Raw genomic sequence first — 17,186 nt, forward strand, 5'->3', positions numbered from 1 at the left:
AAATTTTGATGTGGGAGTCAGTAAAACTACCTAACCTTTACCATTAACCCTTGCCAGGCTGAATCTCTTAAATCATAAATGGACCCATGAACGAAACCATTTATCATTTTAAGTGAATGTTTTAAAAAATGCGCGTATGTAGTGATTTTATAGGGGACAGAGTAGACCATGATCAGACAGCATGGTTATAGGGGAGCCGTGGCCTTGTGGTTAAGGTGTCTGCCTCTCAACCTGTGGATCATGAGTTCGAGCCCTAATCGGGTCACAACCATGTTTTCTTCATATGACACCAGTACTGGTTGATTCCAGAAAGGGGACTCTTAAGTGATTATAATAAGTTGCAAGAACTTGTTTCTCAATTGAGCTTAAATAAGTATATTCAAACCAAACCAGCATGGATGTACTGGCTGATCTTGGTCTGCACTGGTCACATTGGTAAAATTGGCTAAATGTTAATTTTAAACTGGTGTATAGGTTAGTTTCACTGTATATTTTTATATTAGCAATGTTACCTAGATAAGAAAAAGAGATAAGAATCATATTAGCTAGCTGATATAATATTTATATGCTACACTGTGGTAAAAAAATATGAAAAGTTGATTGAGGAATTGCAACAGGTACATACCAACCTGGGAACATTCCTTTACATTACATCATTCTCAAAAATTTGTTTATTTTTAGTAACATGTTCAAAGAGCTTGCCAAAGATTTTATCATTTTGTTCAACATAGAAATTTATATATTATATGATTTTAAACTCTCCACACCAGAAGCAGGATGTAAGATAATTTTTCCAATGTAATATGACGTTATTACATGCATTTGAGATATGGTCCATTTCCATGTGACGGTGACTGAAATATCACTGGATGCCAGGATGTTCCCAACCACTGTTATGACTCATGACTACGTTGAATAAATTATCAGATTCTTTTCTATTTTAATATCAGTTACTATTACTGTGTTAGTAACGCAGTAGATTTTGCAAAGCAAAACAAAACAAACAAAAAAATACAATATATATTTCAAGACAATTTGGTCAACTCTTGTTATAAATTAATAGGTTAGTAACAAAAGAATTTTCACATTAAACAAAATAGACCAGTATTTACAGCTTACTTGGAATTTCGTATTTATTTTTTTCCAATTGACCGTCTTTGGGCTTTAAATTATATGATCAACTTATTTCCACAATCCCTTTCATTTCCTAAAAGCAGTGCAGACTTTATAACTGTCGGTAATGATCAAATGATCAGACTGACAGCATTATTTTTAAAAAGACATACTAACATTATTTATATGGCAATAACTGATAGCCAGCCCATCTGTACTTTTGTACTTTGATTATTGTCTATTCAAAATTTATATTCTTATGTTAACAAATGTTGAGATAATTAAAAACATTTATAAAACATATTTTTCATTAATTTCCATTTAACTAAAATAGATTTTATCCCACAAATATTTATTAAACAAATGTTCATAGAGAAGCTTCCATACAAATTAAAATTAAGAGGGTTTAAGAAAATAAAACCACAAATATTTATTAAACAAATGTTAATAGAGAAACTTCCAAACAAATTAAAGTGGGTTAAAAAAAATGAAAAGGGAGCGATAGATAATAAATTCTTGTATTTATAAACCCATAAAGTTCATGTTTGAATTATTGTGGGTGTTGGAATATAAAGATGCGTAAAGTTGTCTTTATTGATGTCAAAAATATGTAAATTTTTAGATTTGCATTTGAAGTGCATATTTTCTTTACAACTTTGAAATAACTTTAATTTGCAGCGGTATTAAGTTAGTTTTTATAGTCATCCAAGTAAGGCTTCTTTCTATTTCTTCTTTCTAGTCTAATTGTAAAAGTTGCTTGTTCTAAACTTCTGTAAGTTTGAAATAGTTTAACTAATTGTACTGCGCAACAAGATATCGAGCTATTTTGTGTCTCCTGCACAAAAAAGGGAGAGTCTGACCTAGTATAAAAATATCTCAGAATCTAGTTTTGGCATGTCAATATATTTTGACTAGGTTTAACCCTTAAAGTGCTGGAACCGAATGCATTAAGCCTTTGACACCAGTATAAAGCCAGGCCAGGCTGCACTTCAGTGCAGTCTAACCAGGCTCTATACTGTTGGCTGACAAGTCCATTTAAAATATTCAGCATGTTAAGGGTTTAAGGAGCTCTACTGAGGGCTTAAAGTGTTAAAACATTTGAGCCGTGTCACGACAAACCAACATAATGGGTTTGCGACCAGCATGGATCCAGACCAGCCTGCCCATCCGCGCAGTCTGATCAGGATCCATGCTGTTCGCTTACAAACTCTTTTACAAGTGAAGAAACTGACAGCGAACAGCATGGATCCTGATCAGACTGCGCGGATGCGCAGGCTGGTCTGGATCCATGCTGGTCGCAAACCCATTATGTTGGTTTTGTTGTGACGCGGCTCATAGCATCCCATGTTGGTGATATGATGCATATACTCTATTTGTTAAGCAGACGGGTTTATCTTATTATAGGATTTTATTAATTCATGTAATCAATTAAAACGTTATTGATTTATTTTCTTGTAGAATTACAAAAGTCGATACCTGCTACATGCTCAGAATATTTATTGAAAATTGTAAAACATTAAATTTTGCTTGCCCTTAAGGGTTAGTAATTGCTTTTTATGTTTCTGAAGTCTTTTGAACAGTGGTTGTACAATTTATTGTAAAAGGCTATTGCTACCATGACATGCTATAATATATACATGTATATGTCTTTTCAGTGTTCAGTTCCAGCATTTTAAGTGCAGAAATTCCTTATACCTTATATATAAGTAATGGATTTACTTTGATTTGAATTTGGAGGTTTTCATTATTATTTTAAGGGGTTCCAATATCAAATTTTTAAAATTAAGCATCCAAAGTATATAAAGCCTAAATATTGAATTGGCACCATTCTATTATGTCTTTTGTTACAGTAAGCTTTCTTAGAGTTAAATTATCAGTAAGAACTTAGTTCTAAAATCAAAGTAGCTAGGACAAGTATTTTGCTTAAGTTAAGCAGGGTAAGGGTTTAGGATAGAAATATGTAAGTTGTACAGTATATAACTGGCTAAGTTGTACAGTATATGACTGATTAAGTTGTACAGTTTTTCAATGGCTAAGTTGAACAGTTTATCAATGGTTAAATAGTACAGTTTATCAATGGCTAAATTGTAACGTTTATCAATGGCTAAATTGTAACATTTATAACTGGTTAAGTTGTACAGTTTATCAATGGCTAAATTGTACAGTTTATCCCTGGTGAAGTTGTACAGTTTATCAATGGCTAAATTGTAACATTTATAACTGGTTAAGTTGTACAGTTTATCAATGGCTAAATTGTACAGTTTATCCCTGGTGAAGTTGTACAGTTTATCAATGGCTAAGTACAGTATATAACTTGTAAAGTTGTACAGTACATTATATATCATATATATTACTGGCTAAGTCATACAGTATATTAGTGGCTAAGTTGTAAGGTAAATAACTGGCTAAATTGTACAAAAAGTTTCCATGAAAATATGATAAAACTGACACAGAATAATAATGAAGGAACAATAGTTGTACATGTATACAAGCTTGTAGAGATGTGAACACTTGCCAGAAACACTTGTTACTATCAGGATCCACCACACAATGTTGATTAATATCTTACATTTGTTTTCTTTCAGGCAGCCTTAGTCAATTCAGTATCCAATGTCAATGAAAAAACCAATGTCCGTATGGCATGGAAACCATATGGTAGCTTTCAGGGACATATAGAATTCAGGTAGGTTATTTTTGTGTTTTTGTTATTCTTTCGTGTTATAAATTTTTTCGGTACAGTCACACATTTGTGTCTTTGAATGATCCTGTTCCGTTTAAAAGCTTTGCTATATGTGAATATATCAATGTATCACAAAGATAACACTTAAAATACAGTAAACTCTGCTTATAACTATCAGGGGACGGCCTACTTTGTATCATTATATCCAGATATTGTTATATCTGAGATGCAAGAGTCTGGACCATGGCAACAGTATCCGTATGAACGGAATAACCGGAATAACCGTATGAACGGTATATCATTATAGGCAATATCATTATAAGTGGAGTTTACTGTATATATTATCTTATAATACTGCAAGCTTGTAACTTTGTTATTCATTGGATAATCATGACGTTTATGTAGTATTCTATACACAGCTGCTTTCACTTATTAAAAAAAATCTCATTTTTTCTCTAAAAAAGGAAGTTTGCAGTAATATAAATTCGTTATTAAGATTCCTGACAGGTTATATGACCATATATAAACAATTTTTTGCAATATAACCCTCATCTAGCAGATCAGGTCAAATATACAAAAAAACATTTATATACAGCCATATAACCTGTCAAAAATCTTTATAACAAATAATATACAAACTGTACAGTATGTGTACATGAAATTGTAATTTGGATTAACTTTACAACATGTTATCATTCTTAGAAAAATTTATAGTCAAAGATGTTGTGTTGAATAGACATGAAATATAAGTTTTAAAGATTGATAGTAGGAAAAAAAAGGCATTTGACATTGCCAGACTTGAACATGCAATTTTCATTGATAAGGGCAGGTGGGAAATCTAGCCAAGCTATTTAAGTTATGGACTAGTTTTCAGTTTCGAAAAATGAATAAATGAGCCGCGTCATGACAAAACCAACGTAATGCATTTGCAACCAGCATGGATCCAGACCAGCCTGCACATCCGCGCAGTCTGATCAGGATCCATGCTGTTCGCTATCGGTTTCTCTACTTGCTAGAGGGTTGGTTAGCGAACAGCATGGATCCTGATCAGACTGCACAGATGCGCAGGCTGGTCTGGATCCCTGCTGGTCGCAAACCCATTATGTTGGTTTTGTTGTGACGCGGCTCAAATAATACATAATATTATACTCGTATCTTGTTTTGTTTGTTTAACAGGGCCACATTTGTTGAAGATGAAAACACATACTGGTTGCTGGAGAGGTCCAGGCCTTTGTATGACCCCACTCTCCCTCAACCTCCAAAGCCTTTACCAAGATATGTAAGTATATTTTATATTAACCCATTGGCCTGCTGGGGGCAAGTCCATAATATGGACTTTATATTAATAATATATTATACCCATGCGACCAGTGCAGACCAAGATCAATTTCTGCTCTGTTAGTTATTTATATTTTGATTTTTTTTCCTAAAATAATGAAAGGACTTGTCTTAATTCTAAATATGGACAAGTCCATTAAAGATATGAAGGGTAGTAACTGTAAGATGTGGCAATTACAACCCAGTATCACCTGTATAGAGCCATATCAAATATCTCTTCTATATAGTCTGCCCAGACTTTAAACTCAGTTGAGGGCGGGCGGTTGTTTCCTTGTGCATGAAACTTTACACTAATTGCTCAGTATTTTTTGGTTCCAGGAACAGATTCGAGGAAGTGCCTATAAGTTACTAGCTTTCTACACAATGAAACTAAAATGAATTGTGTATAAACCAATATCAAACTGCAATAGTTGTGTTTAAAACAGTGAAGGATTGTCAGATATGACATGTTGGATGCCATATGACATCAACTTCTATATTTAAATCTTACACCCTATAGTAAAAACTATACAATGTTGAACTATACCAAATTTTTATATGCTTATAATGCATGTTTTACTAATGACAAAATTCTAAACTTGAAATTTAATCGCAAGTTTTATTAATATTTTAACATAACATTTGGAGCATTTCCAGCTTCAACTATGTCCACATATATTTTTAGATTCCACCACCTATCCGTGCAATAGATGTAACAGGATGTGGATCAACAAAAGGGTGTTACAGAGTTCCTGAAGGTTGTGTGGAAGTTGAATGTGAATATATCTTCACATGGAGAAATAAAGGTTCTGTCATGGAATATGAAATGAGTGCTTTAACTGATGGTTTTAATGACAGATACTTCGCTGTTGGTTTCTCGGAGGATATTTACATGGTAAGTGGTAGTTTCACTGAGGATATATACATGGTAAGTGGTATGGTAAGTGGTAGTTTCACTGAGGATATAAACATGGTAAGTGGTAGTTTCACTAAGGATACAATGTATATACAAGGTAAGTGGTAGTTTCACTGAGGATATATACATGGTAAGTGGTATGGTAAGTGGTAGTTTCACTGAGGATATAAACATGGTAAGTGGTAGTTTCACTAAGGATATATACATGGTAAGTGGTAGTTTCACTGAGGATATATACATGGTAAGTGGTAGTTTCACTGAGGATATAAACATGGTAAATGGTAGTTTCACTAAGGATATATACAAGGTAAGTGGTAGTTTCACTGAGGATATATACATGGTAAGTGGTTGTTTCACTGAGGATATATACATGGTAAGTGGTAGTTTCACTAAGGTTATATACATAGTAAGTGGAAGAGAAACTTATTGTTTGCTTCTCTGAGGATTTAAACATGCAAGAAGTTGATGCCTTATTATGAGTTTCTCTAAGGATGTTATTGGTTTCTTGAGGATACAAACATGGTGTGTGGTAAATATCTTGTTATTGTTTCTCTGAGAATAAAAACATGGTGTGTGGTAAATGTCTTGTTATTGGTTTCTCTGAGGATACATGCATGGTGTGTGGTAAATATCTTGTTATTGGTTTCTCTGAGGATAAAAACATGGTGTGTGGTAAATATCTTGTTATTGGTTTCTCTGAGGATAAAAACATGGTGTGTGGTAAATATCTTGTTATTGATTTCTCTGAGGTTACAAACATGGTGTGCTGTAAATATCTTGTTCTTGGTTTCTCTGAGGATACAAACATGGTGTGTGGTAAATATCTTGTTATTGGTTTCTCTGAGGTTACAAACATGGTGTGTGGTAAATATCTTGTTCTTGGTTTCTCTGAGGATACAAACATGGTGTGTGGTAAATATCTTGTTGTTGGTTTCTCTGAGGATACAAACATGGTGTGTGGTAAATATCTTGTTATTGGTTTCTCTGAGGATACAAACATGGTATGTGGTAAATATCTTGTTATTGGTTTCTCTGAGGATACAAACATGGTGTGTGGTAAATATCTTGTTATTGGTTTCTCTGAGGATACAAACATGGTGTGTGGTAAATATCTTGTTATTGGTTTCTCTGAGGATATAAACATAGTGTGTGGTAATTATCTTGTTATTGGTTTCTCTGAGGATATAAACATGGTGTGTTGTAAATATCTTGTTATTGGTTTTTCTGAGGATATAAACATGGTATGTGGTAAATATCTTGTTATTGGTTTCTCTGAGGATACAAGCATGGTATGTGGTAAATACCATGTTATTGGTTTCTTGAGAATACAAACATAGTGTGTGGTAAATACCATGTGATTGGTTTCTTGAGGATACAAACATTGTATATGGAGTGTGATAGAAGCTACTTTGCTGTAAGATTATCTGTAAGAAAATTGTATGTTGTACAAATTATGTGTTGGTAGCTTTTCAGGAGATGTGTAAAAGTAAGTGGTATGGAAGCTATGATTATAGGTTCTCAAGAGAAATTTACATACCAAGTGTCAGAAAAGCTTTTTAGTTGTTTTTCACAAAATGGTATTTATTGAAAGAGAAAAAAAAATTAACATTTCAGCAGTAATTGTCCCTGTAAGAAATTGTGTATTTGACAGTTGAATTTGGGGGAAATTCGTATCAATCAACAGCAATCAACGAGCTTAGTTTGCAGATGCCTAACAAACAAAAAACCCTCTCAAAATACTGGTGTTTATCTCCAGGCAGCTGCGGTATAATTGCAACCTCCGCAATTTCTTATCACCAGAAATATTTAAGTGTCTAAGTCAGGATTTTTTTGGTTTTGGTTTTTTTATAGCTTCCAAAAATGTTTTTGATTGCTAGTTAATTAGGGTACAAAATATGAAGTCTCATATTTTTGTTGGAAAATTACAGTGCATACTGTTAAGCCTTGAATTAAAGCCAATTAAAGAAGTTATATTTATAGTGATAATTACATACAATTGGTATGATTTTTTTGTCTGGTGTGTTTACTTATTTTTGTGCAGATATGAAAAAATCTGAAATTGGTTATACTATTTTGTCAGCACTTTTGATATTTCAGAACTGACAAATTTACTATTCATTCCTGTCATAAAAGGTGTTGAGTATATATATATATCAACTTATGAAATCTTTTACCATTGATGTAATACATGTATACATTTATCTGTTATTTATTTCAGGGTAAAGACATGGTGTTTGAATGCGTACATAATAGTACAAGAGAAAATGTGGAGGTTTACCAGTCCTTTAACTTGGAAGGTGAACATAAAAATGTCAGACTGACCAATGTAAGTATAAAAAGTTTGACTTACAAACAGGTTAAGGGTTAATATAATTGCAGGAACTTGTTTTAAAGTAGAGATATATAATCATGTATCGAGATTCGATCACAAAACACCAGCACTGTGTTATACAGATACGCTCATGCTTGACTGATATACTTGTCAGTGCATTATCTAGGTCACATGTTTGAATCTGTATAGAACCACTGCCCTTAATGTAGGGATGTCTTAATAAGTTTCAGGCTGCCTCAAAACACTTTTCATTACCATTTTGGTATGTGATAAAACCAAAAATGACTGCATCAAACTTAAAACAAAATGTCACAAAATGTGACCTTTGCATAAAAGAAATCAATGTATAATTTATAAAAACACTGCAGTCACCAGTTAGGCCTTTTACATTGATAAGAAAATGCATTTCTTTAACACCCCTTTGTCTCCTAGTATTTTTCCCACAAGTTGACTTTCTTAATCAGGTTCAGTGAAAGTTTATTCTACACTTTCTTTTTTGTTTTAGCCTAAAGTAGGTATAGAAGATGAAGAAGGGTCTTACAATGCTGGTAGATTACGATGTAGATTTTCCAAGACCAAGAGTGTTAAAGAGGCTGAAGATTTCGACTTGAGTAATAATGTTTATCATCTCCTTATGGCTAGAGGACGGGCATCTAATGGTAAGACATATTTAAATACATAGTACTTCCTCATTGCTAGAGGGCTTACTGTTAATGGCATATTACTCATGGTGAATTATCTTCTCATGGCTTAAGAGATTACTTTATATGTCTTACCAAAGACCATTCATCTCATGCCAAAGGACTGGCATCTAATGGTAAGACTTATTTTAATACATAGTGCTTCCTCTTGGCTAGAGTTAATGGTAGGTAATTTATGGTGCATTATCTCCTCGTGGGTTAAGGGATTACCGTCGTCTGTCTGTCCGTCTGTCCGTCTGTCTGTCTGTCTGTCTGTCCGTCTGTCCGTCCGTCCGTCACAAAACTTGTCCGGACTACCCCTCATAAACTACTGGTGCAATTTCATCCAAACTTTACAGGAATGATCAGTATCAAGTCTAGTTGTGCATATTGTCAGCATTTTCCGGTTCAATAATTTTTGTCAGAGTTATGGCCCTTTAATAATTTTTAATTTTAAAGTTTGTCCGGACTACTTCTCTTATACCACTAATGCAATTTCAATGAAACTTTACAGGATTGATCTGTAGCTCAAGTCCTTGCGCATATTGCAAGGGTTTTTCGGTTGAATGATTTTTGGCCGAGTTATGGCCCTTTGATAAAAAGGTGTTTTTTTTCTGTGTGTTGCCAGATACACAATAGCTTGTCCGGACTACTCCTCATAAACTACTGGTGCAATTTCATCCAAACTTTACAGGAATGATCAGTACCAAGTCTAGTTGTGCATATTGTTAGCATTTTTCGGTTCAATGATTTTTATCAGAGTTATGGCCCTTTAATAATTTTTATTTTTAAAGTTTGTCCGGACTACTTCTCTTATATAACTAATGCAAATTCAATAAAACTTTACAGGATTGATCTGTAGCTCAAGTCCTTGCGCATATTGCACGGGTTTTCCGGTCGAATGATTTTTGGCTGAGTTATGGCCCTTTGATAAAAAGGTGTTTTTTTCTGTGTGTTGCCAGATACACAAAAGCTTGTCCGGACTACTCCTCATAAGCTACTGGTGCAATTTTATCCAAACTTTACATGATTGATCAATACTTAGTCTAGTTGTGCACTGTCCGTCTGTCTGTCCGTCTGTCACAAAATTTGTCCCAACATGAAATTGGCCATTATGAGGCGACACATGTGATTACTGATCGCTCTTGTATTTCTTACGGAAGACTACTCATCTTGTGACTTTAGATATTACTTTATATATCTTACCCAAGACTAGTCAACTCCTAATGGCTAGAGGATGGAATGAAGCAACTTCATTTGTTTAAAGTTTAACAGTTGGAAGGTTATGGTAGTTTTAATATATAGAAGCATTTTTACTGGAATTAATGATGAAGCTTTTGTATGATTTAAACATGTTTGTTTGTATATTCTCAAACAGATTTTTATGATACTTGTAGTCGACTTTCAATGTTTTTCTTTATGAATAACATGCTACAGTGATAATGCTTGCATTTTAGGTCATATAAGACGTCATGGTTTGACAGTAGGTCATCTTCCAGCAGTATCTCCTGATGAAATCGATGTACTCAGACCTCTAATTCTCGTAGACCCAATATCATCTTTTTAAAGTCATGTAATTAAAGCTTGTTTGGAAATTTATAAGGAAAATTTGGGTTATATGAAAACTTTAAAATGTGATTAATTTCTCATGGTTATTTTGTATAGGACAATTTAGTTAAATTAAAAGGGCACTATTATTCAAAATTTCTTTAATGACATGGCCAAGGGGGTTTAAGTATTAAATTTAAATTCTTGCCTCATTTGCTGTGTTTTCGTTCTGAAAGGGGATTTTGAATTTTTTATGTGAGAACTATCCACTGGGTCATAAAGTCAGGGTTCTACATGGTGCCCATCGTTTTTAAAATAATGCAAGGATAGGCACTTCAGGTTTTTTCTCCAGCAGTAAAGCTAGAAAGTTGCCAATATGACCTTTTTTACTGTGTAGGTGCGATGTAAAACCCAACCAACCATACAGTGGGTTGATGTGGCTTAAATATTACAATTTAATAATTAACACAAAATTGTATTTCAGCATGCTTGATGTTGCTGGCGTGGGTGTTTTTCGCACCAATAGGTTTGATTTGGATGAAATATTACACTACAATGTGGCCAAACAGCAGATTCCTCAGGGAGAAGTACTGGTTTGTGGTAAGTAAGAAACTGTGAATTATGACTGGGGGTATACTTGGCTATGTACCAGAACCATTTGATGTTGATCAAGACCAATAACCTCCATGTGCAATTTTAGGTCAATTGCTCAACACTTTTTTCAAATTGTTAAAAATGACCCCAAACTGAAAAGTGTTGCGCTTTTCATCCAAATCGGACTAAGAAAAGCACAAAAATACGACTTTTAATTTATTTCTAAGTATATTTTTTACTATCTTTGCAAGTATATTTCTTAACTATCTTTTCATATCTGTCTGTTTTAAGTTCCCCAGCTTATTAATGTAAGAAATTCAAACTTTATGTTTTTAGGCTTTTAGTCCTGATTGGAATTTGAAGAATTTACAGTTGACTCCTTATTTCTTAAAAGTATATTAAATAACAAATATGTAAATGTTTAAATATTTCAGGCTCATGCAAACTGTACATTCTGGGTGGTACTACTGGTTCTCATTGGTGTTATTCTCATCTTCATTGAAGCTGGAGGCTGGAGCGAGGTACCAGTCTTACCATTATGATTATCTATATTTAACTGCTGAATTATCTATATTTTACTGCTGAAATATACATGTATTATCAAGATATGATGGTTCCATACTGAGTCATGCTACTGTCTTGAATAATGCATTGTTAAGCATCTATGGAATTTATACAAAAATAATACTCTTTTTGCTGTGGAAGTACTCTTCAGTGCTTTGTAGGTCTTTTTCCACCTGTAAAAGCAGGAAAACTGCCATATCAATGGGGTCTGACTGAGAATCAAGCAAAAAAGCAAAAGCAAAAACAAAGCAAAACAATAAACTGATGACAAAAATGTATGTAAACAAAATGTATGTAAACAGACGTTTTATGAAAATATTTTTAAAAAATGCATTAAAAAAAGTTTCAAATTCATTATGATTAAAGTTTTTTAAGAAATGAATGTTTTGGAGGTAATTATCAAAAAGTGAACAATATGTTTTATTATGTTTTCAGTTTCCAGAGCTGCCACTTAAAGCTCATCCTATACTTGGCATCATCGTCTTTATCTGTGTGCTTGTTATTGTAAGTTAAACAACTCTGTATAATATTATTTTACTGAATATAGCTAGAGTTTCTTCCCATTTAATAATTTGTAGATCAATGAAACTTTGTATTAATTTGTAATACAAATATATTGAGTTATGCAGGTGTTTTCTTAAGGAGACAAAATATCAATATTGTTGAAATATCGTATTTTATAGCTTTTAAGCATGCTGCAAAATAAATTTACAATATTTCATTTTGTGGTAAAATCCTGATATCTTGTAAAGCATACTTACAAGTTCAAACAGTGCATTGGTTCTACTATATCATTTTCTTGTTATTAATATAAAAATCATTCACTAGCTTTACAAGGGCTCTTTCTTTTTTATGTACAGTACAATTTTAGTTTTGTTATATCTTTCTGGTCCTTTGGTATCATTGATTCCAGCATATTTTGTGTTAAATATTGAATATCGCTTAGGGCGCGAGAGATGTTGTACTTTTAAATATTCTCTCAATCAAAAGCAAGTCTGCAATTTTCATATTAACATTATTCTTTTCATTCCCTCCATTTTCTACAGGGCAGCCCTCTGTTTGGCAATAACTTTTCACAAGAACAGTATCAATTTTACTCAAGAGTAAGAAATCACAATAAATATAACTTATCTACAGTAACATCTCTCAGCAACATCCAAACTTCTTGTCACATAAAGGTTGTTCCCCAGAGGTTTTACTGTATATAAGTTGTTGAATGTGTGAAGGTTTATTTTATAGATAAATCTTTAAATTTTAGCCTATTATTGCAATAATCCGGTGTCCGGAGACTCACACCTGCCGGCCTGTGGGAAACTGGTTTTATTGGCTGTTCTGGACCATTGCTTTCTGTCTTGCAAGTAAGTATTGTTGGTTGAACAGTCTCATTTATCTTTTTTTTTTCACCAAATTTTTACTTTTTAAACCATTATATGCACAGTATCTTCTGGACTGTCCATTTTCAATCCCTGGACAAAACCATTCCATTTAGGAACAAATCAAACCTATTGAGCCTAAAAGGACATGAATAATGAACAGATGAAATAAAAATGTGCGTCTTTTACTTGTTCTGCACTGGTTGCATTTGGGGAAATTTTTGTTGCCATTCGAGCGACTTAATAAAGAGTAGGTCTTTCATTATTGGCATAAATTTGTGAATACTTGAATTACTTGGAACGTGAATTTCGTGAATTTTCTAAATGTTACACAGAATATACGCCCATGTCTTGCTATTCAACCAGTATAGAACCACTCTAGTCTGAACATTCATGCAATCTGGCGAGGCTCTATGGATGTTAGGTTAACATAAGGACTTTGATACTTACTGAAATCCATGATTTGACAGATATTACCTCAAAGCAGGAAGAATGCATTTCACAAATTTAGAAGTGTAAGAGTTGAATAATAATGAATTTGTCAGTCATAAGATTGGACTCTTTTTGTGTGTACATTGTATTTTTTCTTATTTACAGGCCAAATCATATAACATTTTTCATACAGTAATACATGTACTTGTTTTGTTTTTTCAGTCCCAAACATATTTATTGGTATGGAGTTTGGTAAGGCGATGGTACCATGGTGGTTGACCTGGATACTCTGTATTTTCTTCCTGTTTAACTTTATCTGTGAAGTGATGCTTGAAGTTCATCAATGTTGCACTCATAAGAGAAACAAAGGTAGGTGTATAATAGTCTGTTTTATTGGCTGCCTTATTTATTTTTTTTATATGAAGACCCCTTAAAATTATTATAGACAGTAAAAAATTTAAAGAAAACTTGATTTTTTTTTCCACACAAAGAAAATCGCCATATGACCTTCATAGTACAATTTTGACATAAAACCAAATAAAAAAATACAAGTATTTTGGAAATAAATGTTAGGATATTGATGGACATAATATGATAATTATTACAATGATGTTTTCAGAGAGGAGACAAAAGTGGGAGCTACAGAAGAAAGAGAATCCAAATGCCCACATTCCTGAGCCATGGCCTGTTGTAAGTAATTCTTTGATATATCTAGTATTGATGTTATAAAAATATATATATATATATATAAATGTAGTCCTTTTCACAATACATGATAGTCTACAGGGATTAAACTTTGTCTCATAATTATGATAAATAGCTTGTTACAAAAAGGGGCACCTGTAGAAATTCTCAAATAATTGATCATGTGACATGAACTGTGTTGTGACTTGAAACAAGAGCAAAAAACAGATTTGAGTAATTAGTTATAATACAGCAGCAACACCAGTGTAATTTGAAATTTTGCCTAATGGTAATGGTAACTACCTCTCAAACAAGAGATCAAAGGTTGAAGCCCCAATCAGGTCAAGACTAAATTTCCTCATATGATCTTGATAGCCAGGGATTCCAAAAAGTAATTGATTTGAGATTTAAAACTTGTAGTATAATCTAGTTAAGGTTAATATGTTTAACTGACACTATATGGTATATTTATCTGCATTATTTCTGTTTTTTAGGGAAGGAACTTCAAGCGCAATGTACTTTTTACTCACTTCATAGTGTGTCTTATAGTGGTCATCATTTCGGTTATTACTGTAGCAGTATCCTAGAATGGTAACCAGTCTAGAAATGTATGCAACTAGTGTGCCAGTCTGAGATTATCAACATCGCCATAGCAACTGATCGCCATAGATGAAATTGTTTGAAATTTTAAATATGAAAAACCTTAAACCTGTGAAGTGATTTGGATAATTTAAAAAAACCAGGAATACCATGTTTTACTGCAGAATTATTTTTCTTTGAATTCAGATATTTGGATTTAAATCAAGGACTGTTTTTTATTAAGATGAAAAATTCCTGGAAATGAAATAAAAGTGCGTGTGGTTACCAGTTTTGATGGAGTACAAGAAGTTGAGAGTTAACTTGCATGGACCTTAGTGCTTACATTAATTATACTTGCAATATCAGTGCTTTATACATTCATATGCAATGTACGCCTTTGAATATCATTCTGACATTATCTCGGCCATCCTAGAATATTCTCGAATGTTCTAGAATGTTTATTTTACAAAGCTGCATGCTTCCAGATAAACAAAAATATTCCTAGAAAATCAAATTATAGAAAAAAGTACACAGATTTGAAGAACAGTAAAAAGATTCAAGATAAAAGTAATAATTTTCATGTTATGTGTGATTTATGACCAATTTTGCAGTAATTTTCACCATATTTCTACTGCAATTATAACACATTAAGGGATATTTTTTGCATATTTTGACCTGTTTTTTTTTCTTTTGGTTATTAACATGGAATGAAAGTGGTGTTTGCAATTTTCCTTTGTCAATGTTTTACTTTTTAATACATTTTCAAATTTTCATAAAAATTAGCATGGATCTGGAGGCGTGCTGCTTTAATGCTAAAGTCTATGTATCAAACAAAAAGGCACAGGTTATCATCCTTTAGAATGTAAGAAACTATAGGACACAAAATAGGCTTACAAATTACTCATGACATGGCTTTGTTATTTTTTTGTGATGATGTCATTTAAAAGTGAAATATAATCAAAACTTTAACGGTACTCAACCATTGTAAAGTAAATCATATAGTTGACTATGGAACTAAAAATCTTTTAATTCAGACAGTATTTTGCTTCCAGTTTATCTAAAAAAGGTGATAACATTTAAATGCAGCTTTTATTTACAACATAGAAAAAGGTGTATAGTAAATATAGAAACCAATTATTTCCATGTTTTAAGTTGCATACAGTAAGACCTGTAGTGAAGACTGTCTGAAGGCTCATTTATTGACAGTTGGCCTTTAAATACAGGTTAAATCAATGGTCATTGTTCTCTGTTCAAAGGTGGTATTTTCTTATATGTTTCACTGTATTTACATTGTATGTTGATATTTACAATTTATTAATGGTGCTAGCGTATGACGGTAAATATGTAAGCATTTGTAAGTACTCATTCTTTGAATATCAGGCTTAATCGCATTGTATGTTTTTACTGACATCTCATATAGATCTGACCATTTTTTTTCAACACCTATTTTGTTCTTAGTTGTTGTTATTTTTTTTCTTTGGTTTGTTTTTTATTGCTTTTATCAGTATCAGTGTCCATTAGTGGCTAGTGCAACTGTACTTATTCATTTTTGGAATAAAGAATGAATGAAATATCTTTTTTTATGTGTGAGCATATTCTTTAAATATATGATAATGGTAGGGTAAATCCTTTGCAAGTAATTTACTTTAAAAAAGGTATGGTAAAGTAAATTTAAAACTTTTTTAATAACAAGATGTTTTTTTCCAATCCAGTGTTTTTTTATAATTTAAGTTGTTGTTTTTTCTTTTTACAAAGAAAAGTCTATGCATTTAAGTTAGCGTAGTTGTAACAGAATATGTGTAGTAACTAGAGTGGTATATGTTGAATGAGTTAATTGGCCTATAATTGGAGGCTCCTAATTAGTTTAAATGATTGGTTAATCAGGGTAGTGTGCTGTAGAGAACTGTTTGTTGATGCTTAATGTGACATACCGGTAATTATGTGACATACATGCAGAAATAATGTTACACACTAAGTAATCATGTGACATTTAAAGTTTTTATGTGACATACATGCTGAAATACTGTTACACACTAAGTAATCATGTGAAACACATGCAGAAATAATGTAACACACAAGTAATTAGGTGACATACATGCAGAAATAATGTGACACACAAAGTAATTATGTGACATACATGCAAAAATTACAGATTAAAAGTGCAATTAATTAGTCATTTCTAATTAGATGGCTTTGGTGATATCAAGAAATATCTATTTTTGATCAAGGTCAGTCAAAATAATGATGTTGTCTTTTGTATAGAATAATAAACTGCATTTCTCTTCCATTTTCTACTGTTTACTACAGCATATCTGCATTTTTATGTCATTGATTGGAAGGTAGGTTTATAAAAATGTCTCGTAAATGCCTGATT

At 32.6% G+C, this 17,186-nt stretch overlaps 1 protein-coding gene across 1 annotated transcript in view; it reads left to right on the plus strand.

Annotated features, from left to right (window-relative positions):
* LOC132734775 (putative ferric-chelate reductase 1 homolog) overlaps nucleotides 1-16,383 on the plus strand; it is a 32,617-nt gene extending 16,234 nt beyond the window's left edge. The window contains exons 4-18 of the mRNA XM_060721621.1: nucleotides 3,699-3,796; nucleotides 4,970-5,072; nucleotides 5,796-6,038; nucleotides 6,124-6,399; nucleotides 8,245-8,352; nucleotides 8,864-9,017; nucleotides 10,496-10,581; nucleotides 10,984-10,990; nucleotides 11,071-11,186; nucleotides 11,615-11,701; nucleotides 12,180-12,248; nucleotides 13,003-13,102; nucleotides 13,772-13,918; nucleotides 14,169-14,239; nucleotides 14,728-16,383. Coding sequence (XP_060577604.1) covers nucleotides 3,699-3,796; nucleotides 4,970-5,072; nucleotides 5,796-6,038; nucleotides 6,124-6,399; nucleotides 8,245-8,352; nucleotides 8,864-9,017; nucleotides 10,496-10,581; nucleotides 10,984-10,990; nucleotides 11,071-11,186; nucleotides 11,615-11,701; nucleotides 12,180-12,248; nucleotides 13,003-13,102; nucleotides 13,772-13,918; nucleotides 14,169-14,239; nucleotides 14,728-14,820 — 1,758 coding nt within the window. The 3' untranslated portion in view covers nucleotides 14,821-16,383. The remainder of the gene's footprint in view (nucleotides 1-3,698; nucleotides 3,797-4,969; nucleotides 5,073-5,795; nucleotides 6,039-6,123; nucleotides 6,400-8,244; nucleotides 8,353-8,863; nucleotides 9,018-10,495; nucleotides 10,582-10,983; nucleotides 10,991-11,070; nucleotides 11,187-11,614; nucleotides 11,702-12,179; nucleotides 12,249-13,002; nucleotides 13,103-13,771; nucleotides 13,919-14,168; nucleotides 14,240-14,727) is intronic.
* The last annotated feature ends 803 nt before the right edge of the window (nucleotides 16,384-17,186 follow it).

The sequence above is a fragment of the Ruditapes philippinarum genome, unplaced genomic scaffold, assembly GCF_026571515.1.
Source record: "Ruditapes philippinarum isolate M1 unplaced genomic scaffold, ASM2657151v2 ctg748_1_1_1_1, whole genome shotgun sequence".
NCBI lineage: Eukaryota > Metazoa > Mollusca > Bivalvia > Venerida > Veneridae > Ruditapes > Ruditapes philippinarum.